At 59.9% G+C, this 25,744-nt stretch overlaps 3 protein-coding genes across 3 annotated transcripts in view; 2 read left to right on the forward strand and 1 right to left on the reverse strand.

Moving 5' to 3' along the window:
* The window catches only part of LOC117643010 (zinc finger protein 423), a 29,856-nt gene extending 9,063 nt beyond the window's left edge, over window positions 1–20,793 (forward strand). The window contains exons 2-18 of the mRNA XM_034381647.1: window positions 5,990–6,207; window positions 13,298–13,440; window positions 14,120–14,378; window positions 14,447–14,890; window positions 15,005–15,120; window positions 15,220–15,334; window positions 15,422–15,690; window positions 15,805–16,270; window positions 16,349–16,717; window positions 16,802–17,521; window positions 17,664–17,930; window positions 18,048–18,260; window positions 18,332–18,462; window positions 18,535–18,976; window positions 20,430–20,472; window positions 20,590–20,690; window positions 20,782–20,793. Coding sequence (XP_034237538.1) covers window positions 5,990–6,207; window positions 13,298–13,440; window positions 14,120–14,378; window positions 14,447–14,890; window positions 15,005–15,120; window positions 15,220–15,334; window positions 15,422–15,690; window positions 15,805–16,270; window positions 16,349–16,717; window positions 16,802–17,521; window positions 17,664–17,930; window positions 18,048–18,260; window positions 18,332–18,462; window positions 18,535–18,976; window positions 20,430–20,472; window positions 20,590–20,690; window positions 20,782–20,793 — 4,328 coding nt within the window. The remainder of the gene's footprint in view (window positions 1–5,989; window positions 6,208–13,297; window positions 13,441–14,119; window positions 14,379–14,446; window positions 14,891–15,004; window positions 15,121–15,219; window positions 15,335–15,421; window positions 15,691–15,804; window positions 16,271–16,348; window positions 16,718–16,801; window positions 17,522–17,663; window positions 17,931–18,047; window positions 18,261–18,331; window positions 18,463–18,534; window positions 18,977–20,429; window positions 20,473–20,589; window positions 20,691–20,781) is intronic.
* A 1,048-nt stretch (window positions 20,794–21,841) lies between these two features.
* Window positions 21,842–24,549, forward strand: LOC117642311 (cysteine-rich protein 2-binding protein). Its single transcript, XM_034380385.1, has 6 exons — window positions 21,842–23,008; window positions 23,090–23,336; window positions 23,459–23,571; window positions 23,657–23,847; window positions 23,926–24,107; window positions 24,190–24,549. Exons 1-6 carry the CDS (start codon window positions 21,951–21,953, stop codon window positions 24,361–24,363), a joined length of 1,965 nt encoding a protein of 654 aa, XP_034236276.1. The 5' UTR covers window positions 21,842–21,950; the 3' UTR covers window positions 24,364–24,549.
* On the reverse strand, window positions 24,547–25,466 carry LOC117642312. Its single transcript, XM_034380386.1, has 3 exons — window positions 25,305–25,466; window positions 24,879–25,093; window positions 24,547–24,768 (listed from the first exon to the last, which is right to left on the reverse strand). The coding sequence occupies exons 1-3, from the start codon at window positions 25,366–25,368 to the stop codon at window positions 24,673–24,675; spliced, it is 375 nt and encodes a 124-aa protein (XP_034236277.1). The 5' UTR covers window positions 25,369–25,466; the 3' UTR covers window positions 24,547–24,672.
* Between the last annotated feature and the right edge of the window lie 278 nt (window positions 25,467–25,744).

Here is a 25,744-nt window from a genome sequence, read left to right on the forward strand (position 1 = left end):
ATGAGAAACCGAGCGGGGTGCTGCTGGCGGTGCCGGCGGTGCTCGGCGGCGCGTCGAAGTCAAACAGGCGTAAAGAAGGGGATCATTACCTCGGGCCTTCCCTGCTGCTTGGTCGGGGTAATGGGCGGCCTAGGTGTATCAACGAGGTGCTGCCGCTGGCGCTGCGTGGCGCGGACGGCGTGGGACCCGCGGCGCCGCCTTCGTTCGGTTCGTTCCGGGCGGCCAGCGCGCTCGAACATGACCGAAAAAGGGACGAAAACAAACAAGAATAAAAGGTGGAAAACGCACGACGGATAGCACCTGCTTTGACGTCTCTGACCCCGCGGCTCCGTTTCGGAGCGGTCTCGCAGTGTGCGCCCCTCGGGGCCCGCCTCGCCCCGCCTCGCCCTGGGCCCTACACCGCACAATGGCCTAGCGGGCCGTCTAAGTTTGGAGTGGAGCTAGTTGAGGCCGATTTGCTCGACTCCCCACCTCCCTCTCGCTCCCTCTCGCCCCGCCGGTGGGGCCTGGGGCCGGCACGCGTCGCTCTCTCTCTCTCTCTCTCTCTCTCTCTCTCTCTCTCTCTCTCTCTCTCTCTCTCTCTCTCTGGCGCGGGAACGCCGTCGCCTTTTATTCTAATGTAGATTAATAGCGCCTTATTTGTTCAGGAGGGAAGGCCGCGCGGCAAAGAGCGCCGCCCCGCAGACCCGCACCCTACACTGCCGCACTACTTTGTCTTCGTCCCTCTTTCACCGCCGGCCGCCCCGGCCGCACCGCACTCGCTCACTCCTCGCTTTCTCGCCGCCCGGCCGCCGCCGCGCCGTCTTCATCGGCCCGACCGAATGGACCCGGGTTCAAACACCCGCCGCCGCCGCTTTGGTTCGGCTGGTCGCGTCGTCGGCGGGCTGCTCACGTTTTCGGCGGTGACTGTACCGCCTCCACGTGTGAATGGCGATACGGAAAGTGACACGGATTGGGAGGGGTGCGGCGGTGTGGCGGTCGCGCAGTGTCTCGCAGTGTCGCGCCGTGTCGCCTCGATGCCGTAATCGAGTTGGCCCGGCCCGTCGCCCCGTCGCCCCGCCTCGAGAAAAAGGAAGGGCCTGCGGTGTACGGTGTACAGCCACCGCCAAAACGGGTCGCACCTGCCGTGAGGACTGCGGACTGAATCCGGAACAGTCGTTGTCGTCTCTCTGTCTCTCCGCACTCGTGGGGCGTCCCGGACAGGTGCGAGAGAGACAGAGCGGCGACTCTCGGAATCAGTCTGCTGATAGGCATCTCCATTGCAACGCGCTTCAGGATGCGGACCACAAAAGGTCCGCGTTGCGAAATCAATGTCTCGAGGGAAACAACAACGCAACACAACAACAAGCAAACGAGGAAGGAGGAGGAGATAAATTAGCCTCGATTTTGTTTTCCAGTGTGTGTGCGTTCTGTGAAAGGACGAGGAAGGGGACCTCGCGGGTCCACCGCGCGGGATTCGGGATGGTGAAGACAAATGCGCGCTCCTCTTTGGAGCGGCCGCCTGGTGAAGTGAATGTGGTCTGGAGGTCTGAGCGTCGCCGTCGTCGCCGTGCGCTGCGCGTCATGCAGGGGTGCTGGTGGCGCCGGTACACTGTTTGTGTTTCCGGCCAGGCCGGGCAGCCCTGCTCCGGGGGGTCATTCCGCGCCAGCGTGTGGCAGGTACATGGGAAATGAGGCCCCCCCACTGCAAACGTGGCCCCGCGTGAATGTTTCACTCGCTGCATCTTCGCGGGGTTGTGCCGTGTTTGGCGCCCGGCCCCAAAATTAAAGGCTGGCGCGTTGCGTCCCTCTCGCTCGCACTTCCCTCTCGCCCTGCCTCGCCCTGCCTGGAGCGACACATTTTGATCCGGCCGGGCTGCTGGGCCGCCGGGCCGCGACCCCTTCCAGTGCCTTCCAGTGAGCTCGTTCGCCTCGTTTCGCTCTTAAATGTAATTGAGATGGATCGGTATTGTGTTGTGTGGCTTGCTCGCCCGCTGCTCGGCGCGCCCTCTCACACCCGCCCCGCCCCGCCCCGCCCTGGGAATAAGGCATGTTCACGTACCTCATTCGCATGACGCCGGGCCCCTCCAGGCCCCACCAGGGCCCGCCAGGGCCCGCCAGGCCGCGCCAAGCCGTCGTGGAGGGGCGTGGGTGTGGCGCGGCGTTGCGGCACCTCCGCGACGACGAGAGGCGGCGCGCGGCCTTTCCCCGCCCTCCGTCCGTCCGTCTGTTTGTCTGTCTGTCTGTCTGTTTGTCTGTCTGTCTGCCTGTCTGTCTGTCTGTTTGTCTGCCTGCCCCCCCCCTCTCTCTCTCTTCGTGTCGTAAGAGGATTCCGCGGAAAGGATTGACGTTTTTCCTCGTATAAATTATCATATTGTTGCGGCTGTCGTTCGCGGCGCGCGGACGCCATGCGCGTGGGGCGTAAATGAAGAGATACAGGCCATCCAGGCGGCGCGGCCCGGCGCGGCGACGTGCTGCATGGAGGCGCCGAGCGTGATCCCGGTTGCAAATTTACGCGCGTTCCGTTATTTGCGCGTCGTGTGTCTGCGTGTGTGTGCGTGTGTGTCTGTCTGTATGTGTGTGTGTGTGTGTGGCCGCGCCGGGCGTGCCAATCCCTCGCGATGGGCCACGCGCCGCGCACTCAGAGAAAGGCGCGCCTGATGCGCCAGATCTAGTATGTATACTCTATAAATAAGGAACGAACGCCTTGGCGGGGCGGGGTGGGGCGGGGCGGGGCGGGGCGGGGCGGGGCGACTTGGCCCGCGCAATGGGCGGGCGGGGAGCCCTATTTGGCCGCAATGGCCGGCCAGGGACTTGGTGCAGAAAGGTTCGCTGTCTTGGCGCCTCGCTGCTTCCGCGCTGCTTGCCTCTGCCCCTCGGCCGCCCTCGGCGTTGTCGGTCGCGCCGTCACAGTGTGCCGTCCGCAGTCCGCGGTGTCCGCCTCCTCGACGCCGTGCTTTCAATTGCCCGCCGGAATTAATGTGCATTTTGATGGCGTAATTGCGGGGCGTCCGCCATAGGGTTGCCGCCCGGCACGCGTCGCCGCCATAGAGTTGCCGCGCCAGGCCACGCGCCGCCGCCTCGACGCCGGGGACGTGCGGGTGTCCACTTTGGCCAAGGGGCACGGCGGCTCGGCTCGGCACGGCACCACGCCGGCCACCACGACGGCCACCACGGACAGGATGTCTTAATTCCCTCAAACTGGAGGCCCGGCTGGCCTTGGCGGGCCTTGTGGCGGTCAGGGAACGGCCGGTCCATCCTCTCTCATCACGCGCCGTTTACACACCAACGCCAGCGCCAGGGGCCAGGGCCTGCCTGGCGGCGCACTGGCCACCCGGCATATGGAGTGTTAGTTGGCCCATCTGGGTAATGATTTCCGTCATGCCATGAAATGTACTCGCGTGGGGGAGGAGGCGGCCTCGCGGGGTGGGGGCGTTACAACTCACGCACGCACACACACGTCCAAACGCAAAACACACACACACACACACACACACACACACACACACACAAGCGCTCACTTGACGCTGCCAGGGGTGTGGGCGCGAAGGCGGCCTGGTCCAGTTGGCCGGTCCTATCCGCGCGCGCTCACACACACTCACACACTCACACACTCACACAGGATGTCTCCATTCCGCTCAAAGGCCGGCGTTTTACTCATTGTGCTGTTGGGAGCCTGGCTTGCTTGTCCTGGCTGGGCCTGACTGGGCCTGCTGCTCACTTGGACTCGCCTGATTGTCCCCCCCCCCTTCCCCCTCCGTGTTTTCTGGGCCTCTCTCCCTGCGCCCCCTGTCCCTCTCTCCTTTCCCTGCGGCCTTCGGGGTACGGGGGTGTGCTGCGTATTGTCTGGGCCCTACCTGCCTGCCTGCCCGCCTTTTCGCGCAGTGTAGTGCCCAAAAGCGCCGTGGGCCTCATCTCGCACGGAGCAGCGCGGCGGCTAAACTTTGGCGTGGCGGAGGGGGCTCTTCCTCGCGAGCGCCGCGGGGCGGGCTGGGCCTCACGGGCCGGGCCCCGCCGAGGTGGCGACGCCTTGGCGTGGCAGTGGCGTGGCAGCGGCAGTGGCGTGGCAGTGGCGTGGCCGCACCCAGCCAAGTGGCCCCTCCGCGACGCGCTGCTGAATGGGGGCCAACTCTTTGAACAAACGACCTGGGCGCCGAGCTGCCGCCACCACGCCGCCACCGCCTCACCGGCCAGACGTTCATTCTCCGCGCTTTAATGATCGATTTCCGTTCCGCCGTTCGAAAGGCGAACAAACCGGGGCAGGGCAGGGAGGTCCCCGACGGCCAGGCTGGGCCAGGCCCGCGTCGTCGCGAGCCCTCTGGCCCGGCCGGCCGGCCGGCAGGTACTTTGCCCCTTTTTGTGTGTCCTTGCGCCCAATCTGGACGGCGAGGCGGCAAGGCGGTGTCCGGCGCGGGGGGGCGCGGGGCGGCGGTGGGAACGGAGCGGGCCGAACGGACGCCGCGCTCGCCGGCCGGGTGGCGGGGGAGACAGGCAAATGACCAACTACTTGTGTGGCGGTCCAGGACGCCCTGGAGTCTGCTGGAGGCTGGAGCGGCCGGAGACGGCTTTGTCCCTAGTGCACTGACCGAAACGAAATCCAGAAAAAGATCAAGTTTTGCGTATAAAGCAACCTGAGGGTTCTTTCCGGCCGGACAAATCTCCAATACGCACTGCAGCCGACTCGATGAGCTCGATGAGCTTGGCGAGCTGGGCCTGGACTCTCCTCGCTCTTCCACGGCCGTCTCCCCCCCCCCCCCCCCCCCCCGGTCGGCCGGCCGGCCCGTCCGCCGTCTGCCCGCCGCGGCGACGTCGCATATCATATTTTGTCGATACGTACGGCATTGCGTTGGAACATCGCACGTTTGCTCGGTGCCTCTCTCGGTGCGTGTCCGGCCCGTCCGGCCCGTCCGGGACCGCGGCGTGGCATTCTAAATCAGGCGCTCCATGTCCAGCCGCTGCCTCCGCGGGAAGGCGCTGGGAAATCTATGACGACACCAATACGCCGTGTGTGCCGCGCACGCTGCGCACTGCACCGGGGTGGCGTGGCGGCCCGGGCCGGGCCGGCCGGGCGTGCGAGAGAGACGGCGATAGCGACCCATGCTGGGCCAGGCACGGCCAGGCACGGCCAGGCCACGGCAAGGCCGGGCAATGCTGGGGTGACATCCCGGTATGTTTAATGAAGTCACATGTCGTGGCGCAAGCAGCCAGCACAGCCAGCGGGCCCACGCCCTTGCTCCAACCCCCGCTGCGTTGTGGCTTGTCTAACAGCCCAAAATATTTTTCTCTCCTCTTCGCCCCCTCCCCTCCCCCTCCTCAACCCGCTCCCGTTTTGTCGCGACTCCCCTATCCACGCGGGTCGTCTTGATTCTCTCCTAATGGAATAACTTGATCGCGAGGTCGTTATAAACACTTTTCCTTCATTCGCCTTTACTGCCGCGCTGCTAGATTACTGATTTCCTCATTAAAAAGCTGGATTGAGACGTGCTGCTCACATGTTGTCGACAACGCTCGTCGCGCTAATAGAATAATTACGCCGCCATGTCGCCAGCGAGCCGCCGGCCCAGCCACCCACGCGGCGTCGCGGCGCCGCTCTACAGTGTACGAGTCACGGCTTCACGGCCCGCTGCTCCCCATTTATGACGGCTCCTTTACGGCCTTTTTATTAATGACTTTTGTTTTCAAATCGGACCCGCTGGAAATAAAGACGAGCTGCTGCAGCCAAGCCCTTATGAAGCCCTTCCGGCGACTTGTGACGCTGCGTAAGCACATGAGCCGGCCGAGCGACTCCGGAGAGTCGCGTCGTCTGTCTCTCTCGCACCCGTCCGCGCGGCCCGGCGCGGCCCCACGATTCCCACGAGTGCGACGGAGACAGAGCGACGGGACTACTTTCGGGTCGGGCTGCCCGATCACACGAATAAAACGGAGGGCGCTTCGCTTCGGATCGGGCGGAGTGTGTACTGTAGTCGGGATTTTTACAAGCAGTTTGAAACAAGTGCGGTCGTTGTTGCAGATGCCCTCGGCACGGACCCCGGCTCCTCGTGGCGCTCCGAGACGCCCGAGGACGCCACGTCGCCGTCGCCCAGCAGCTGCGCGACCCCCAACTCGGCGACGGACGTGGCCGACTCGGAGCTCGCCTTCACCGTCGGCGTCACCGAGGGCACGCCCTACGCCTGCTCCTTCTGCGACAAGGCCTTCCCGCGCCTGTCCTACCTCAAGAAGCACGAGCAGGTGAGTGTTTTCGTCTCTGTCGCGGGCCAGTGTGGTGGACGGCGTGCCCACGCCGCGGCGACGCGCCGCTGGGACGACGTCCACGACGTGCAGGGGCTTCTTCGGAATGCCGTGGACGGTATGGGGCCGGACAGGGGCAGCCCAGGGAGCCGCCGCCTGGTCTTGGGTCACCGTCGCATACATCATACTCACGGCGCGGCCCACGGCGCGGCCCATGGCACGGCCTGGACCACGACGGGGGCACCGAGGGGCACAGGGCAGAGATGGGACCTGCGATTTCATTCTGAGGGAAGGCGGCACGGCCAGCGGGCAGTCCACACAGACACACACACAGAGGCGCGCCTTACGTGAGTTACTGGCTTATTGGGCCACCATTAGCGGTGCACGGCCTTTGCAGCGCTACAACGCCCCGGCCGGGGACAGAAGGCGTCCCCATCCATCAACACACGCGGTGACGGCGGGGCGGGGCGGCATCGTCTGCCGCAAAAAGCCGCGGCGCGCGATTTCGGCGCGTGTCATCACTCGGCACCATCGCCTTTGCCGCATCTCCGACCACAACGCATACTGTAGGAGGACCAGAGGAGCGCGCCCCAAAAAACCTTGCTACACCCCAAGAAACACTAGTTTCGAAAATAAAGTTAAAACCGCGATGGGTGGCGCTTCGTCTTGCTGTCAAGCGTCCTGAAGGCCGTCGGCGCCGTCGCCGGAGTGGCCTCGGCCGCGAGTCCCAATCCAACGAGCCAGGCCAGGCAGGCCGTGCCAGGCAGGCTGTGCCGCGGCGGCCTCGGGGGACGCGTCCTATGTCCGGCTATCCGGCGCTAGAACGCGAACAAGGCACCACGGCACCCGGTCCGTCATGGCCTGGGACGAGGCCTGGGTCCCGCCCCGCCATACATCATGAACGTGGAGCGGCGCGAGGGCGGCAAGCAGGCCGCCGTGGAAAGCGCGCTCCCTTCGCGCCGTCGGTCGCTCTGTCTCTCTCGCACTCATGAGGCCTTGAGCGGGTCTCCAAACGCTGCGCCGCGCCGCGCCCCGCCCCTGTGCTGCTCTGCCCTGACGGGGCCCCTTGACCGCCGCCGCCGGTGGTGAGATACTGTCATGCACGGCCACGGCGGCGGCCACGGCGGCGGCCACGGCGGCCATCACAAAGAAATTAAAACGTGTTGGCCGGGCGATGCGATACGTGCGGCGGCTGGAGGTTATCAGGGGTGTCCCGGCGTCCCCGGCGTCCCCGGCGCGGGGGTTCCAGCTCCAGCGCTCCAGCAAGACACGCTCGCGCCCAGCCGGCCGCGGACCAGACCGCCAGGCCGCAAGGCGACTAAGGCACACGAAACGAAGCCCGCGATCCTATCAACGACGCACTGCCCCGCCGCGCCCCGCCCCGCCCCGCCCCGCCCCGCCCCGCCAGGCTGCCAGGCTCCAGAAACGAGGTGGACGCTGGAGGCGCGCGCGACGCTGCGAGGTGCATGGGCTGTTTGAACGCCCTGCCTGGAGGCAAACGATTGACAACACTGAAGACGTTGTTGAAGTTGTTGTTGTGGTCGCTGGCCGCGCGGGGCAGGCCGCTGGCTTTGGCACTTGCGTTCAGGTCGCCGGGCTGGCCTGGCTGGCCTGGCTGGCCTGGCGTGCTGGCCCAACATGCCGCCACGGTGCAGTGCGGTGCAGTGCGGTGCGGTGCAGCGCGGCCAGGCACGCGGCCTGTGCCCGTATCGTAAACGCTCATTGCCCGTCATGCGAGAGGCCTCCGCGTCGCGCCACAGCGGGCCGCCGTCCCGTCGGGGTGTCTCCACGTTCGTCTACATTCCAGAGAAGCTGCAGGAGGCGACTCGGCTCGGCTCGATGCAGGGCCCGGCCGCAGGCTCCAGGCCCGGCCGCGACGTACGTACACTGGCACGTGGTCTTTCTTTGCTCGGCTCGCTGCGTACTGCGTGGCCGACTTGAAAGCGCCGCTGCGCCGCGCCGAGTGCCAGGGCACTGCCAGGACTCTGCCAGGACTGCAGCTAGGCCGACCGCGGTCGCCAAATTAAAAGGCCGCCACTATTAAAATGGCGCCGACCTTGCATTATTCAACGCGGCCGACCCTCGGCGGCAGCCTGGCGGTGCCGACGTCATCGTTACCGTCCGGGACGCATCCGCGTGGACGCGCGGCTGTCAGCGCCGCCCGCCGTCAAGCCGCGTGGCCGCGCGGCCGCGCAAGCTGGCCGGCCGACAGGTGCAGGCGCAGCGAGTCGCAGCGAGCCGTGCCACTGTCGGGATAATCGTTCAATAACGAGATGAGCGTCTCGCTCGTCTCCAGCTTCCCGCTCCTCTCGAGGTGCTCGGCCGAGTGCTCCACCGAGTGCTCGACGGCCACCTGTGGCGGCAGCCTGGCTGGCCGCGGCCTGCTCCTCAGTCTCGTACTCGGCGGCGCCCTCCCCGCCACCTGTGGAGCGCGGCACCTGCGGCACCTGCCACTCATACGCTGTAAGTGCCCCGCTCTGCCGCCCAGCCCCGCATCTCGCTGCCCATAAAAAGCGCGCGGTTTCTAATCTGGGCCGCCGAGGCGCCGAGCGCGCGTGGAGTGCAGTGGAGTGGCGCGGAGAGCCCCTGCGCGGCGACCGTACCGCCAAGCGCCGGAGCGCGGCGGGGCAGTGTGCCTGCCGGGCGCCCGGAGGCCAGCCAAGACAGCCACAGCGACAGCAGCGGCAGGCCATCCACGTGACCGCCATCGCCAATGCCGCGCCGCCGAGCCGCGGGTTCGCGTCCCGGCGAGGTGGGCTGGGCGCCCCCGCGGCCCCTCGCCGGGGTTGGCGGCGGCCTAGGCGTGGCCGGCGGGAAAAAAGCAGACTGGCTCCTGGTGGTGCAGAGCATCATGCCGCCGTGGTGAAATATCGGATCGGCGGGACGGAGGAAAACGCTGACGAGCCGAGCAACCGCCGAGCGCCTCTTGGCGCAGTCTCTCTCGCACCTTCACGGAGAGCCCCATGAGTGCGACAGAGGCAGAGCGACAAAACGACTCTCCTGAATCGCTGGGCAGTGGGGAAAAAGAGGAGCAGCCCCGACCGGCGCAGCAGCACACCGCAAGGCACACCGGCACTCTAGAGCAATGAGCCTGCTTCCCCGTACCGGGGCTGCCGGGGCGGGGCCACGTCCAGGATCACCGCGGCGCTGCGGCGCTGCCGCACTGGCGGCACACCATACCTTGGCGTACGGCGAGGCCTCGCGAGGCGTACCGTGGACGCACCGTAGAGGTCTAGAACCAGTATTCTCACCCATTCATCTTGCCACGCCCCGCCGGCCCCGCCGCTCGGGAATTTTTCTGCAGAAGGAAATGTCACTAGCCCCGAGCCAGTCGTCCCGGCGGCGTCGCGGCGTCGCGGCGAGCCCGTCGGTAACGACAGGGAAAAAAGAAAAATAGGGAGCAGCGAGGAAGTGGACGAGGCGACCGCGGCACCGCGACGTCGCCGTTGTGTCGTCTGGGGGACTCTGGCCGCCAAACATTCGAACCGAAGCGAAGTGACGCCGCGCTGCCGCGTGGCCCTGTGGTCCCGTGGCCCTGTGGTCCCGTGGCCCTGTGGCCCCGTGGTCCGCCCGGCCGGACTTTATGAAAGCGCGTAAAGAAAGTCGCGTAAACGATTTCCGCTCGTTAGCGCAGGGCCAATCCGAAGAGTCACCTCTGCGCTCTGTCTCTCTCGCACCCCCATGGATCACCCCATGAGGGCGAGAGAGACAGAGACAGTTCGGACACAGTGTGCCAGGGCGGCCGTAAAGCGGACCCGCCTCGTGCGTGCGTTTGGGTCACCGCGTCAACGCGCGTCCGGGCGACGAGGCCCTTGTCTCTCTCGCACCCACACGGAACGCCCCGTGAGTGCGAGAGAGGCACATCCGTCTTTCTTCGCGACGGAGCTCTGTTTGCAATCGGACTACACTGCGGACAGCGCAGCGCGGCGCCGCGCGCGGTGGGGCCAGCAAATGCGACTGTGACTCGCCTCGCCGCGCCCCTCCAAGAAGTGCCCCGCGCTCCGCGCTTGGAAGGGCTTCACTATGGGCGCCGCGGCCTCGCCATATACGCCGTCCTAGCGATGACAGCCTCGTCCCTTGATGACAGTGATGCGGTGCTGCGATGGCATCAGTCTTTCAACCGTTCAGCCTTTCACCCCGCGCACGCACCGCACGCACACACTGGCACACTGGCAGTGCGGCGAATTAAAATGAAGAGGACAGAGCGGAGGAAAAAGCGGGCGCAGAAAATAATGGGCGTTGGTTGGCTTTGCTGCAGAAAAACGAGTGTGCGGGGCGGGAGGCAGGCAGGCAGTACGAAGCCTGAACAGTGGTCCGTCGCGCTCTCTCGCACTCTCGCGGAACAGCCTGTGAGTCCGTGAGAGGGAGTGAGACAGAGCACTGTTCGGAAGCAAGCTGCACGCCGTCCGCTCGTGTGCCGCACAGTGTGCCGCGCAGTGTGCCGCGCTGCCGCGGCGCGTCGTCCGGCCGGGGCGGCGGGGCGGCGCAGGGCCGCCGGCAGGGCCGCCGTAAACGGTTCGGTTCGGCCGTCGCCCCCCGCGTCCGCGTCCGCGTCCCCGCCGGATCGGGAGGCACTTAAGTCGCGGCCCGTTTTCCCGTTTTTGTCGCCAGGGCTGTGAAATGGTTTCTAGACAAGCGAGTGAGGGAGAGGGATGCGGGGTGCCTTGGCCGTCAAGCCCGTCAGCCCGTCAGGCGCGCGGGACGCGACGCGACTCGCAGCGCGCTTCCAGGAACGTTTCCACTGGCTTCATTTCCAGCTCCAGCGAGGGCCCCGCCGCCCCGGCCGGGGTCGTCGCGGAGGTGCCAGTGCCAGTGCCACCCAAGTGGAGTCCAAGTGGCCCCGGCGTCGGCGTCCACCCGCCGGCGTCCAGCCGGCCTGCCCCGCCGGCCCGGAAGGCGAGGCGAGAAGCAGAGGAAGCCGCCCAAATGAGCCACTTAATGACGCGGTTGACGGCCGCCTTAATCCATTCACGGGAAACAAAGGCGGGGCGGGGGGGGTGGGGGGGGTGGGGGGGTGGGGTGGGGCGGGGTGGGGCGTCTCGAAAGGCGAACGGCCCGGCGCGGCCCGCCTGTTGCCCGTTCGCACTCGCAGCTCCGCGGGGGCAGCGAGGACCGTCCGGCAATCAGGATGCTGGAAGGGTTCATGTTCAGGGCGTCGTTGGTCGCGGACTCTACGCGGACACTGTCCGGACAGCCCGTAATCCAGATCGCTCTGATTGGTCGACGGCACCTCGAGCCGCGACACTCGCGTCTTGTTCCCTGGCCGTCGGGGCGGCGCGGCGAGGCGGCGACGCGGCCGAAGGACGGCGGGAAGAAAAAAGAAGGGGGAAAATAGGCCTCGCGGAACGGCAGCGGGCAGCAGCACTGTGAACTCGTGACTTTTCTCGGAATCGCGCCTCGGCCCGACTAATGTCTGGTCCGGTGTCTGGTCAGGCCGACCCGAGGGGCCGCCGGCCGGGCAGGGCCGGGCAGGGCCGGGCAGGGCCTGGTGCCTGCACTGTAGGGCCCGCAGGGCCGGAAGGAAAAAATGGAATTTCCGCGGCGGCGACCGTGACAAATGCGACTGGGACGCCGCCGCAGCACGCTGCAGCACGCCACGGGGGGGGGGCGGGGCGGCGGGGCGGGGCGAGGACCCGCGTGTGAGGATGACGAGGCACTGCATGGAGATGAGGCGGGCGCGATATCGTTTTGAAAGGGTCAAGCAGCACGGCCTCGACGGCCACCTCCAGGGCGCGGCAGCGGCTCGTGTGAACGCAGCGCAGATCGCGCCGCGCGCTCAGGCTACTCGTCTCGTGCCGTGGGGCTAACTGTAACAAATTAAAAATCACTGCGGGGAAATGAAGTAAAGAAAAGTCGGCCGCTTGGCGACGGCGCGCGCCTCGGCGTGCTTCGGCGTGCGTCGGCCTGCCTCTGCGTGCGTGCCGCGGCCACGCGCGGTTTCTTTACTCGTTAGCCAGTTAGCCGCGACTGCAGACTGACGCCGAAGAGACGTCGCGTCGCGCTGTCTCTGTCGCACTCGCGGGGCGTACCGTAAGGGTGCGAGAGAGACAGTGCGATGAAACGACTCTTCGGCACCGCTCGGTCGGTCTCTGGTTATGATAATTGGCGCGTAGGAAAGACCCGGCTGGTTCGTGCCCGCAAGTCCGCAACACTGACGTAGTATTGAAAAACGAAACGACGGTAGCGGCGCATCTCGACTCTCCACCACCCCCAACATGGCCAACATGGCAGCGTTGAAATTCCCGCCGGCGGATCCCCGCCAGTGGCGCAGTGATGTCAACGCGCGCGCGCTCCCACCAAGGCTCCCACTTGGAACCAGAACGGACAGACACAAAGTTTGGCGCTTGAGCAAGGGGGGGGGGGGGGCTGTCCTGTGGGGGGGCCGATGGAGCACGCTCCAAGCGCAGACGCACGCGGTGCTCTGTCTCTCTCGCACCTGTACGGGACGCCCCAAGAGCGCGCGAGACGAAAACGGCTCGCGGAGTCAGCCGTTGTGCCGAATGGATCGCCATCGCCTCACTTGATGGGCAGGCACGCCATTAGGAGAGGCCCGTTCACCCGTTCCGTGGCGCCGATTAACAGCCAACAGGCGCTCGATTTACTTTGCAGCGGGGAAATAAAGATCCAGACCGGAGGAAAGCAACAATAAAAAACGAAACAAAACAAAAAACGGGGTGGAAAAGTATCGCCGGCGGTTGTGTTTGAGAAAATCAGCCAAATCCTTTCCTTTTTTTGTAGTGGTGCGCCGCAGCGGCTTCTCCCGATGCTAATTTTTGTTTTGTTTTTAATTATCATCGCGATGACTCATGGCCATGGCCAGTGTGGTCGCTCTGCGGTGGCTACGCTGGTGGCTACACTGTGGCGAGGCGCGATACGAGCGCGATAATTGGGTGTTGCCTAACGCGGCAATTACACGGTGATTAGTGTCAGGTGGGTGCCGCTGGTAAATAAAGCAGCCGCACTTACTCCTCCCCCCCCCCCTCTCCCGCCCCACCCCGCCGACACTGCAAAACCGCTCACGCGCGGTGACAGATAAAATGAATAATAGCAAATTACTAATGTCGTTTTTTTTTCTTTCTCCGTCCCGCAGACGCACAGCGACCAGATGCCGTTTCGGTGCGAGTTCTGCAGCAGGCTGTTCAAGCACAAGCGCAGCCGCGACCGCCACATCAAGCTGCACACCGGCGACAAGAAGTACCGCTGCACCCAGTGCGAGGCCGCCTTTAGCCGCAGGTATGTACGGTTTGTCAGGATGTCCGCCGTGTCCAGGGCGACGGCCGCTTTGACCACGCGGAACCACACCCCTTTGGCATCACGAGCTCGATGATCACCGCTTTGGGTTGGCGCGGTTCGCCCCGCCTCGCTCCGCCCTCCTCCCCCCCAGCATGCCCCTCCCCCACCCCCCCCCCTGTGTTTTACCGTCGTGCCGCCAGCTGCGCCACGCCCTCGGCCACGCCGCGCTGCCGCCGCCGTGATAGGGGGAGTTTCGAAAGGGGACTCGCAGACCGATTATCCCGAACAGAGCCTCGTCCCTCTCTCTCGCTCTTGAAGGAGAGACGGAGCGACGAAATCGCTGTTCGGAATCGGGCTGCTGCACCGCGGTGCGCGCCGACGCGCCGACGCGCACCCTGCCGGGCTCTGCAGCGCTCTGCAGACGGGGTCGACCGGGACGGAGGCAGCTCGGTCGACCTCCCGGGGCCTTCCCTGCCGAGGCAGTGCCTACCCTCCCCCGGCGCTCGGCTCGGCGTGGGGCCTCGGGTTGAGTCCTCGGGGGGACGCGAGGGCGCTGGGCCCCCGCCTGTCGCGCAGGGAGCCCAACGGGTAGGATGCGATCACCGAGAAGAAGGTGTTCTGAGTGTGGCGACGATGCCAGGCGCAGCTTTTCACCGTCTAATCTTGCTTGGTGTCGCAGTGACCACCTCAAGATCCACATGAAGACGCACGACAACCAGAAGCCGTTCCAGTGCACGGTGTGCAACCGCGGCTACAACACGGCGGCCGCGCTCACCTCGCACATGCAGAACCACAAGAAGGCGGCCGACTCGGCGTCCAACGGCGGCGCCTCCAACGGCCGCTCGTCGTCCCGGGCGTCGTCCGACAACACGCCGTCGCCGGGCACCTTCCGCTGCCTGCAGTGTGGGGACTGCTTCCGCAAGCCGGAGGACCTGCAGGTTTGTGTGAGACAGGCGCGGTTCTTTTTCTTTCCGGAGTCGTGTCTAACTTGTGTCTCTGACTGCAGTCGCACATGGCGAGCCAGCACCACGTGGACATGGGGTCGCCGCCGTCGCGCAGTGCCAGCAGAGGGCTGCTGCTGGACTCGCCGCTGTCGCGGTCGCCCTTCCCGCCGCACAGCCTGGCCTGCATCTACTGCACCAAGGACTCGTTCCCCAACATGGAGGCCCTGCAGCTGCACGTGCAGGCCATGCACGGCGCGCTGCTCAACGGCGAGCTCCGCGACCTGGCGGCGCAGGCGGCGCAAGCCGCGCGGGGGCGGCCCCCGGTGGAGGACCCCCCTCGCGGCTCGCCGACCACGCCCAACCCGCCCACGCCCACCACGCCCAACGCGGGCGGCAGCGGCGGCGGGCTCATCCCTTGCGAGCTGTGCACCATGAGGTTCAACTCGATTGGCGGGCTGCACAAGCACCAGCGCGCCGTCCACGGGCTGAGCGGACCCAAGTTCCTGGTAAGACCATCCCTTGGCTACGCTGGCTATACGCTGGCTACGCTGCTCCTCCGGTATTGTGGCATACTGGCCCCCCGCTGTTGGTGCTCACTCGACGCCTCTGCTTGTCCTCAGGGCGACCCTTCCCCCATCCTGTGCGTGCACTGCTCGCTGCCCTTCCCGTCGTCCGCCGCCTTCGCCGAGCACTACGTCCTGGTGCACGGCGGTGCCCTCACGCGGTCGCCGTCGCCGTCGCCCGCGGGCCGCGACAGGGAGCGCGGCCGGGAGGGCCGCGAGGGCCGCGAGGGCCGCGACCAGGACGAGAAGCCCACGGACCTGAGCGTCGGCAGGAAGACGTCCGGCAGGCGTGGCGATCGGGGCGACGACAAGGCCATGGGCATGCCGCCGTCCAAGCGGTCCAAGGCCAACCACGACCTGCCGCCACTGCCCCTCGACGGCCTTATGGTGAGTGCTTGGGCGATCCGCATTGCGCGCCAGCGTGTCAGTTGCGTTCCCAAGGACGGTCTGAATGAGTCGGTCGTGTGTCCGCAGGGCCGCGAGTACGAGGCAGGCCCTCTGCTGTGCAACCAGTGCGGCGCGGCGGTGCCCGACTTCGAGTCGTTCCGCGTGCACCTCAAGGCCCACCTGGAGGAGTCTGGCGCCGGGCTGCGCTCGCTGCTGGGGGCGGACCTGCTCGGCCTGCTGCCCCCCGGGCCCGGCACGCCGCTCGGCACGCCACTCGGCTCCCTGGGGCCGCTGGGGCCGTTGGGTAATCTGCCGCTGGGGCCGCCCCCCGCCGCGGACGAACCTCCCTCCCGCAGGTACAAGTTGCCCGTGTTTTATTTGAAATACCACCGATACCCGAATTGTTGACTTCGTGACTCACGGTGTGGGTTCGAACCCCGACGTCCTTTTCACGGTTTTTCCCGCCGCAGCCACCGCCGCAGCCCGTCCAGTGGGTCCCCGTCCGGGCTGAGCTGCCCGCACTGCGGCATGCAGTTCACGGCCAGCGCCGCCAGCTCGGAGGAGCGGCTCAGCGTGGGCGGCCAGCTGGAGCGACACGTCGCCGAGCACTTCCTGGCCACGGCCACCGAGTTCGGCTGCCCGACATGCAGCAAGCTCTTTGCCAAGCCGGACGAGCTGCAGAAGCACCTCATGGACATCCACGCGCACCACCTGTACCGCTGCGCCCTCTGCCAGGAGCTGTTTGACTCCAAGGTGGCCATCCAGGTGCACTTCGCCGTCAAGCACTCGTCGGCCTGCCCGCTGTACCGGTGCACGGCGTGCCCGGCCTCCTCGGCGCCGTCGGTGTTCCGCTCGGACAGGGAGTTCGGGCACCACGTCCGCACGGCGCACGCCTCGCACCCCCTGTTGGCGGCGACGCACGCGCTGCTGCTGCAAGTGAGTAGAGTCCGGTCAGTCTTCACGACGGCCGAACGGCCGAACCCGAGTGCGTCTAACGCCCCGCTCTTTCCACAGTACCAGCAGAAGCTACAGCAACGTGACCAGCAGCGGGAGCAGCGGGACCGCGATCGAGAGCACCGCGACCGCGAGCGTGAGCGCGACCGCGAGCACCGCGACCGCGAGCGAGAGAGGGAGCGCGAGGCTAGTGCGGAGCAGCAGCAAGGCGGGCCGTACCGCTGCCTGTTCTGCCGCGCGTCCTTCTCCTCCGAGCTGGAGCTGCAGTTCCACCTGCCCACGCACACGCGCCAGTTCCACTGCCCCATGCCGCTCTGCGGGGAGACCTTCCAGGTCGAGTTCCTGCTGGACAAGCACATGCAGACGCAGCACTCCGGCAGCGTCCAGGCGATGCTCAACGGCGTGGCCCGGGAAGGGGACCGCGACGCGGCGAGGGCGGCCGGCGAGGCGGAGCGCGACCGCGAGCAGCGCAAGCAGGCCGCCAAGCAGGCCAATGGCGTCAACGTCCCCAAGACCAACGGCGACGCGACGCTGGCGGACCCTCTGCTCAACAACAACCAGGCCGGCGCGTCGTGCGACATCTGCGATCGCGGCGACTTCGCCAGCGAGGCGGAGCTGGCCGCGCACCGCAAGCTAGCCCACCACAAGGCCAGCCCCGGAGGCAACGGCGCCTCCGCCAAGAACGGCGCCGTCAGCCTGCTGTGCGCGTACTGCAACGAGAGCTGCAAGTCGCGCGCCGAGCTCGAGAACCACATGAAGACGCACTCGCACCAGGGGACGGCCGGCCTGGGCGGCACGGGCAAGCACAAGTGCAACATCTGCGACGAGCTGTGCCCTTCAGCCGCCGTCCTCGCCGAGCACAAGCTGACCCACTGCAAGGTGGTGCAGGGCTCGGCGTGCACGGTGTGCCGCGCCGCCGTCACCACCGAGGAGCAGTTCCGTGCGCACCTGCGTCAGCACGCGCAGCCCAGCGGCCAGGGTGGCCAGGGCGGCAACCCCACCGCCGCCAACGCGCCCCTCTGCCTACCCGTGCAGTGCGTCATCTGCCGCCAGACCCTGGTCTCCGACGTGGAGGTGCGGCTGCACGCGCGCTTCCACCTGCAGGGCGGCCAGGCCGAACAGCCCTCCAGCTCGCCCGACGCCAACACCGCCACCTGCTGCATCTGCCTGCAAAGCGCCGAGGCGACCACCATGGTGCCCACCAGCTCCACGCCTATCCCGGGGCAGCCCATGGTGAGTACTACGTAGTATTTGCAGCCCATGTTCCACGCGACGACTAGCGACGACTGGGGAGCGCCTGTAAGCTAGGCCACCCATTAGACCGCTCCGGCGGCCGGAGGCTCACTGTCTGACTCTTGAACTCGCCCCTTTCCAGTCGTACGTGTGCACGGACTGCTACCGCCGCCACTCGAAGCTGTCCTCGCGGTCCCCTAGCGCGGGCCAGGTGTCGCCCAGCCAACCCCAGGATGACACCAAGGAGTCCCGGAAGGAGTCCCGGACCCCCGCGTCCGAGAGGACCGGCCAGGACGCGGCCACGCCGCCGCGCTGCGCAGAGTGCGGCGTCAAGACGGAGTCAGCCGCCGCCCTGGAAGCGCACATGGCCTCCGTGCACAAGAACACGTACCAGTGCATCAAGTGTCAGGTAAAGAACTGCACTCTCTTGGATGGGCTTTATGCACTCCTAGCTACTCCAACATTCTGCGCGTGCCGGCGTGTGCCGTGCTGGTCTCGGTTCTGACTCTACCTCCTCCACCGGCAGGCGAGCTTCGAGACGGAGCGCGACATCCGGCGGCACGTGTCGGCGCACTTGCTGGCGGAGGGCTCCGCGGCCAACGAGTGCCGCCTCTGCCGCCGCCAGCTGTCCACGCCACTGCAGCTGCAGCTGCACCTCATCGAGCACACGTTCGCCGGCTGCGCGTCCTTCACCTGCTACATCTGCAGCGCCGTGTTCACCGCCGCTCGCGGCCTCCAGGTCGGTGCAGTCCTCCACGCACCTCTAGCCTCCGTCTTGTCTTCCCTTGTGACACCCTTCTTGTTCTGCAGGCGCACATGCTGGAGCACGGCCTGGCGGCGCGGCCCTACGACTGCTCGCACTGCGGCCTGCGCTTCTTCTTCCGCGCGGAGCTGGACAACCACACGCTCGGCCACCACGCGCACGCCCTGGCGCAGCCGCGGCCTGGCGACGACGACGACACGGCGCAGGCTGCGCAGGCCGCGCAGGCGTCGTTCTACCAGCACCTGTCCAGCGCGCTAGGCTCCAACGGGCTGGACCTGCACTACTACACCGTGCCCGGCGGCGCGCTGGCCGCTGACGCGTCCAAGTCTCCGCGGAAGTCCCCGGGCCGCAGCAACGGCCGGGACCGCGAGGCCAGCGGCGGTCGCGGCAGCACGTCGGCGGCGTCCCCGAGGCCGCGGTGCCTCATCTGTGGCAAGGACCTGCCGTCGGCGCGCGCGCTCGCCGCCCACCTGCGATCTAGTCACGGCATGCAGGACAACGGCGGCGTGGCGCTGGACGGCGACATGCAGGTGTGCCTGCTCTGCAAGGAGGTGCTGCCGGACCGCGACGCGCTGCTCGTGCACCTGGCCGTGCAGCACCCCGCGCCCATGCCCCTCGACATGGCGCTGCTCAGCCAGGCGCACGCGCTGCAGCAGCAACAGCAGGGCGTCAAGCAGGAGCCGTCGTCCGTCGTCAAGGAGGAGGTGGACGACGAGGAGGCCGAGGACCGTGGCGCCACGCCGCTGCCCACCGCGGTGGAGGCGTCGCCGCCATCCCCCGGGAGCACCGGCGCCACCACCGCCTCGGACGCCAAGGACGGGGAGGGGCGCGGCCAGAGTGGCCAGGACGATGATGTGGCGAAAGCGTCGCCCGCCACCGGCGCCGCCAGCACCGAAGGCGCCCAGGGCGGTCTGGACGCGGAGCGCAGGACCAGGCTCGAGGACGAGAAGGGTGGCAAGACGAACGGGGAGGGAGCCGGGGAGGGAGCCGGGGAGGAGAAGACGAGTGGCGTGGAGCAGCCCGCGCAGGCCGATTCGTGAAAGCACTCGTTGGCTCACATTATTGTAAAATCAAGTAACAGATCATGCTGTGAAAATTTCTTCCAAAGAGTAGCGTATTGTGGTCATTGTGTCAACTGTAGAATAACGCTTCTGCACACCTGTTTGAAGCCGTCCCAGCAGAGTAGTTGGATGACGCTGTCTCTTCTGAGCCAGAAACTAAAAATCAAAGTGATGTTTGATATTAATGTCCGATGTATTGCTTTAGGATTTTCTCAGCATTGTGATTAAATTAGCTGCCAAGACATAATTTTGATGTTTCTTTTCCGGCTTGATTTAATCCTAATTCAATCATAGCCCTATTACAGTCCAATCATTTCCTGTTTGCTGGCAGTTGCCTGGCATATCCTTTTAGGAAAATGTCTTAATGTGCCAACACTTCACAAGAATAGAATCATTATGAACTGAATTTGTTTTTCCCTTGAATATGTCTGCACACTGGCATATTCTCTCAGAGCATGAGTCAATAAGTATACAGCATTGTGAGGGTCTGATTGATTGAAAGTGGATAATGAAAAGGATTATTATTTTTTCTCTCAGCACATAAGACTTGTGCAAATAAAATAATTGAAAGATATAGCTAAATGTGATGAATTTGAGAATGGGAGACTAGTCTAAAATGAAATAAATTTGCTGATCTTAGATCTTAGATCGTATGTTTGTTTGCTTAACTTGATGGAGAGGGAAGGACATTAGCACCTTGAGCATATATCAATATGTTTGAGGGAACTCAATGTTAAGTATTAAATTTCAGTGTGAATGAGTAATTACAGTTAAATATGCCAGAGAACTATTCTTGTTATTTGTTTAATTTGTTGTACTGCACAGGTATATCTGTGATGAATGCCTTAGCGTTTGTTAGAGCATTGAGGGTGTGCATGCTTCTGCCAATTTTCAATTATTTGACGTCCACCAAACGCTGCTCACCCACTAGGTAAGGGTTTCATTAACATAAAGCTCTGAAAAAGCATACTCAGTCAGATCAAGCAGTCATGCACTCACCTAATGGACTGCAATCTCTTAAGTAAACTAGCAAACAGGTCTCTGAGTTACGCAATTCAGAATTTTTATATTCTGAATCTTATAGCAAAAGATGCACTCAATAATGTTAAACCACATTGATTGTACAGGTTGATTGTAAAGTTATATGCATAGGGAATTATTTCTTCTGTGCCTTTGAATGTTATGTTTCAACTTCGTTAAACGTGATATATGTTCTTTTTTAAAAATTATTTGCCTATGTCAAGAAATATTTCTGAATAGTGAAAAGGTGGGTTGTCATTGTGATAGAAGTTTTATATTTTATATTCCAGTAGTATACCCTACTTATGATCACATCAAATGTTATGTTAGTTTTTTTGTAAAAACAGTTTTGTGCTCAAATTTTTTTATAGTACTCTTTGTATATTCTCACTTGTGTTTGTTTTACAATGTTGTAGATGCATGCATAGATGTTTCAATATTCTGTCAGAGCCAGGGTGCTTATAATTATATCAATCAATAAAGCGTTTATATTTTCATCAATATATGTGAGAAACATGACCTACCTATACGTATGGCTAAACTGCAGTCCTTGACGGAAGGGACCAATCCGTCATGCAAGCTTTATATGCATGCCACATCATGAAACTTTTCTTTTAGGGTTTCAATGCAATGCATTTATATCTATTCCAAGGGTACAAGAAAGCTATCAAACTGATTGTAATGGTCATACCAGTTTTGGCGAGTACTCAATACAAACTACTAGCTAACTAGAACATTCCTCATCCTCATAATGCATTTGCAGTCACTCAAAAGTTTTGTTACTTCCCTGTTACTTGTTTGACATTGGGCATTTCATAAATTTATCACTTCCAAATTGTATCCTGGAACTCTCTGTACCTTAAGTATAATTCCTCACTGATAAGAACAAAGCACAATATTGTTATTCTTACTGATGTATCTGTAATTCTCAATTTGAATACATCAACAGCTTTGATGAGATTATTTCTACAATATTGAGGTAGGTCAATCAATGTTGCACTAGGTTTTGTTACATCATTTCTGTTTTTTAATCCAAAATTATAATAGAAAGTTAAATGCGGTGATTCGTTTATGTTATTTAAACCAAAGAAAATAAATGAGAAATAAAAAAAATATTTAAAATCATTAGTGATGTTCACAATTTTTTTCCCTCAAAACGCCAGGCCCCCACTTGGTCAGTCACAGTCAGCACAGAAGGCTGGGGAAAGCCCATTAGTTCGGGCTCGAAATCGAAGGCAATGTTCAGCGCCTGCGACAATTTGGGAGATTTTAGCCGTTGCCATAGGTTCGCCTTTCGGCAACCTTGGCCTGATGTTTTTCCTAAAAAAGAGGGCAAAAAACAAGCCTCGGCCACTCTAATCATCTAATTGTCTATCGTCACCTTGAGGCTTCGCAAATCTATCCGTTCGGTTTGAATTTGGCGGCTTTTTGACAGACTAGTTCCGGGAATGACCACCAGGGGCGCTTCGGGCGCTGAGTTCGTGTTTGTTTGTGTGTAAACGGCATGATTGTGTGATTGCTCGTTGAGGGCTCTAAAAGTTAGTAAATACCGTCGAATCATTCATGAAGTAGAGCGTCAATCAGAATGGAGGAGTTTATGGCATTTGAGGAAAGCTCAGTGACTGTGTACACATCGAAAGACGACACCGTCAATTGTGTATTTTGTGGTCAAAGAACTTCAGGGTGCAGGGATGAGCACTGCCTCAAGTGTAGCGGTTGCGAAGCTTGTGTCCATTTCTTGTGCCTGGCAGGAAACGTCAGGATATCAGAGTGCAGCTTGTTGGGTGATGTGTTTTATAAATACACTTGCAAGTTGTGCAGTCCTGCAGGAGTGGAGATAGTAGCGAAGGAAAAAGTATCATGGCTCACAGTGCTGGTTTTGGCACTGTATAATCTTCAGGAAATGCAGCACTTAAGCCGACATGGATTTTTCCACTGGAAATTACACATAACTGATTTTATTGACCGGAAATGGAACTATATATTTGGTGGGAATGTTCGTCGGAAACGAGCATGGCATGGAACAGTGTCGGGAACACTTTCCCACTACAGCCCGTCTTTCTTTCAAACTGGTACACATGTGCTAAGAGAGTCAGGTTGGTGGAAGCTCACCAATGATAACATGTCACCATTCAACATAGTACGATTAAAAGACATGAAGCGAAGTGCTGCTAGAAGCATCCATGAAGAGGAGACTCTGGACGAAGATTTGCAGCCTCAGAATTCGTGTTCTTCTATTGATATGTTTTCTGCAAATGCTTCTGATCGCATATCTCCTGATTTAGATGCAGATTTATTGAGTTATTCAGATAGTGAAAGTCTGGATGTGGATATTGATATGCCAACTGATATTGATAAAGAAGGTTTTCCTAGAATGGATTCAGCACTGAGTGATTTAGTTGATCAGTATGTCATGGCCGAAGATGCCTATTCAGATTCTCTAAGCAGTGTACATGCTCTGGTTAAGCCTGGACAGATGAGTACTAGTGGGAGTTACTTGTCAGAGAAAGAGTCTGATGGGTCCAGTGACAGTGACGAAGGGGATGCCCCAGCCCCTCCCCCTAAGAGCCTGTTCAAGTGTCGACAGGACAGAAAACTGCCGTGGTTAACAGATTGCGTTTCACAAGTCAACAAGACCCAAGGGTATGCCATAAAACTTGATGTCTTTATCACATTTGCACCTTACGTATTACTAATAAATTACTTTTGAACATTGAATTACAGTTGTGTGCCCATGTCTGAGTATGAGGAGCTCCATCTTCTTAACTTGCTTTTAAAATACACTGGGAAAGACTCACCTCCCGTGCCCAGTCAAATTATACGACTACAGAGGAAGCTGCTTGTGAGAAGAGAGCAGCGTCATCGCCGTCTAGAAACTTTTGCTGATGTATCATCTTCAGTTTACAATGTTAATTCTAGTTGTAATAGTTCTTTGGAGAAAAGTAGCTCACGCACTCTTGATAGGTACCAGGTAATTCATGAACTTATTTTTAATTTCTTTAAAAAAATTAAACAAAATATTTTCATATATAATGGGATGAGGGACAATTGTTATGTCAAAACACAGAAACTGTAGTATTTATTTTTAAACAGGTTTTTGCTTTTTCGGAAGAAAGTCAACCGCCTCAAAATTGTCAATCTTCTTTCATGCTGCGCCTCTTGGGTAGAGTCGAACCTACATGTTTTGTGAGCCCCTACACTGAGAGGTAAGCTTCTTGTGCACTCAGGCATAAAGTGTGTGCCCATGCATAACACAATTAATTATTTATCTTATCTTGGTAATGTTCTTAGGCTATTGAAGCCTTTCATAAGAAGAGATTACCAGAGTGAACCATTGAGGCTTCTGCTAATGGCTGATCTGAGGAGGAGAGCAAATAGGACTGAGTCCAAACGCTACCCGATAGATTACACATATGTACAACCACATCACATTCCAGCCATTAATAGTCTCTGTGAATTGTTTTTTTGGCCTGGGATTGATTGTAAGTTGTGTTATAGGTGAGTCAATTTCTTTTAGTTTGCCTTTGAGCTGTCTGAATCAAACATTTGGTCTTTTTCAGTAAGTGAAAGCCTCCTTTATCCCGACTTCAGTTGTGTCGCCTTGTACCGAAAGCTTGTCATAGGATTTGCTTTCATGGTCCCAGATGTGAATTACAATGAATCCTACATATCTTTTCTGTTCACTCGGCCTGAGTGGAGACGAGCAGGCATTGCTACATTCATGCTGTATCATCTAATACAGGTAAACTTACTTCTTTATACCAAAAAATGAATTTTTTTCATTTGTATTTTACTTTTGATTTAATTTGATTTGTTTTTTATAGACATGCATGGGCAAGGACATAACACTTCATGTGTCAGTTACAAACCCTGCTGTGATGTTATACCAGAAGTTTGGATTTAAAGTTGAGGAGCTTGTCCAAGACTTTTATGATAAATATCTTCCAGCTGGTTCAAAAGAGTGTAAACATGCCTTATATTTGAGACTGAATCGCTGAGGGCTGTGGTTGTGGAATACTGTCCATCTTCACAGGAACGCTTGACCATAATTATTGAAATCAAAGCCACGGACTTTATACTGATTGTGGATTGTGATAATCAATTATCTAAAAAGCTATTTTCATATATATAAAGATTTATCAATTATGAGCCAACTTTTCAATAAATAAAGACCCAACATCATAGATAATAGTGTAACAGAATTTAATCACAAAGATTTCTACATGAAGCAGATTAACACATTCTTTGATTTACAATATTACAATGACAGCTGACACTATCATTAAATCAGGTAATCTGACCTGGACTCACTGGTGGGGAGGGCAATCCTCATACTCCTTCTGCCTCTTGCCATCACGGTACTGTCGCCTTCGCTCTTCACTCATTACGTTGACACGCATAAGCTGGAAGGCAAAGACCAAGTTCAACACTCACACTAATATGCCCGGTACTTCATATCCTATAAGGAAATTTTTTGTTTTGAAAGGCTCAGGACTTGATAATGAAAACTTACCTCAAGAGTCTGATGGCGGCACTCTTCCATATCTTGGATATATCCACCACACATTTTAACGCCACGGTTGTATCCGTACTGGTCAAGACAATTCAGCATCATCATTTCCATATTCGCACAAAATGTGGGACCTTCTTGGGCTGAGAAAAGGTTTCCAATCATGTCAGTAACTGGAGTTCTTATGAGTGGGGCTTGTAGGGTGGGAACGAAAGAACCTGCAAAGAATCAGAGTGCCTTTTAGAGTAATCAGAATACCAGCAAGCAGAAGGAAGCTGCTTTTTGAAACGGTTAATTTTTAAAAGGTGTCATTCGACTGAGATACATAGGAGAACAACAGCTGATTATCAAGCTAATCACTCTAACCTAGACCTCCAGAGGTGATCTTATTTTTTTTTTGTCCTATAATACATTATTTTGAGTACCCACCCACAAGGTTGCCACGAGGAGTTTTCAAGGGGTTGTCCCTCAAGATAGTTTGAGTAAAATCCATTACGAAATGTACAGAGGCTCTGGAATTGTTGAGAACGAACTTCACAAAACAGTCCACCGTCCTCTGTCTTCTGCACACCACCGCCCTCCACTAATCACCAGACGCTAGGAGGCACGACATGCGAGGGGAGGGAGAGCTGGGAGAGGCAGGAGAAGCGCGACACCTGATTGGCCATTTGAGAACAAAGCTCAGCGCGCTCTATCTGCTCGTGGTGGGCGCTGTTGGAACTACTCTAGAGGTCCGTGGCGACTAACCCCAACACAATTGTCTCTCTCTTATTTTGCTTTGTCACTTTGAAACCACTCTCCAGTACAAATATCTAAGGCACCGGTATTGTGAAAATGCCTTTCACTTAACCCACTTTTTGGGTCTTTGC

The sequence above is a fragment of the Thrips palmi genome, unplaced genomic scaffold (assembly GCF_012932325.1).
Source record: "Thrips palmi isolate BJ-2018 unplaced genomic scaffold, TpBJ-2018v1 HiC_scaffold_16, whole genome shotgun sequence".
Taxonomy (NCBI): Eukaryota; Metazoa; Arthropoda; class Insecta; order Thysanoptera; family Thripidae; genus Thrips; species Thrips palmi.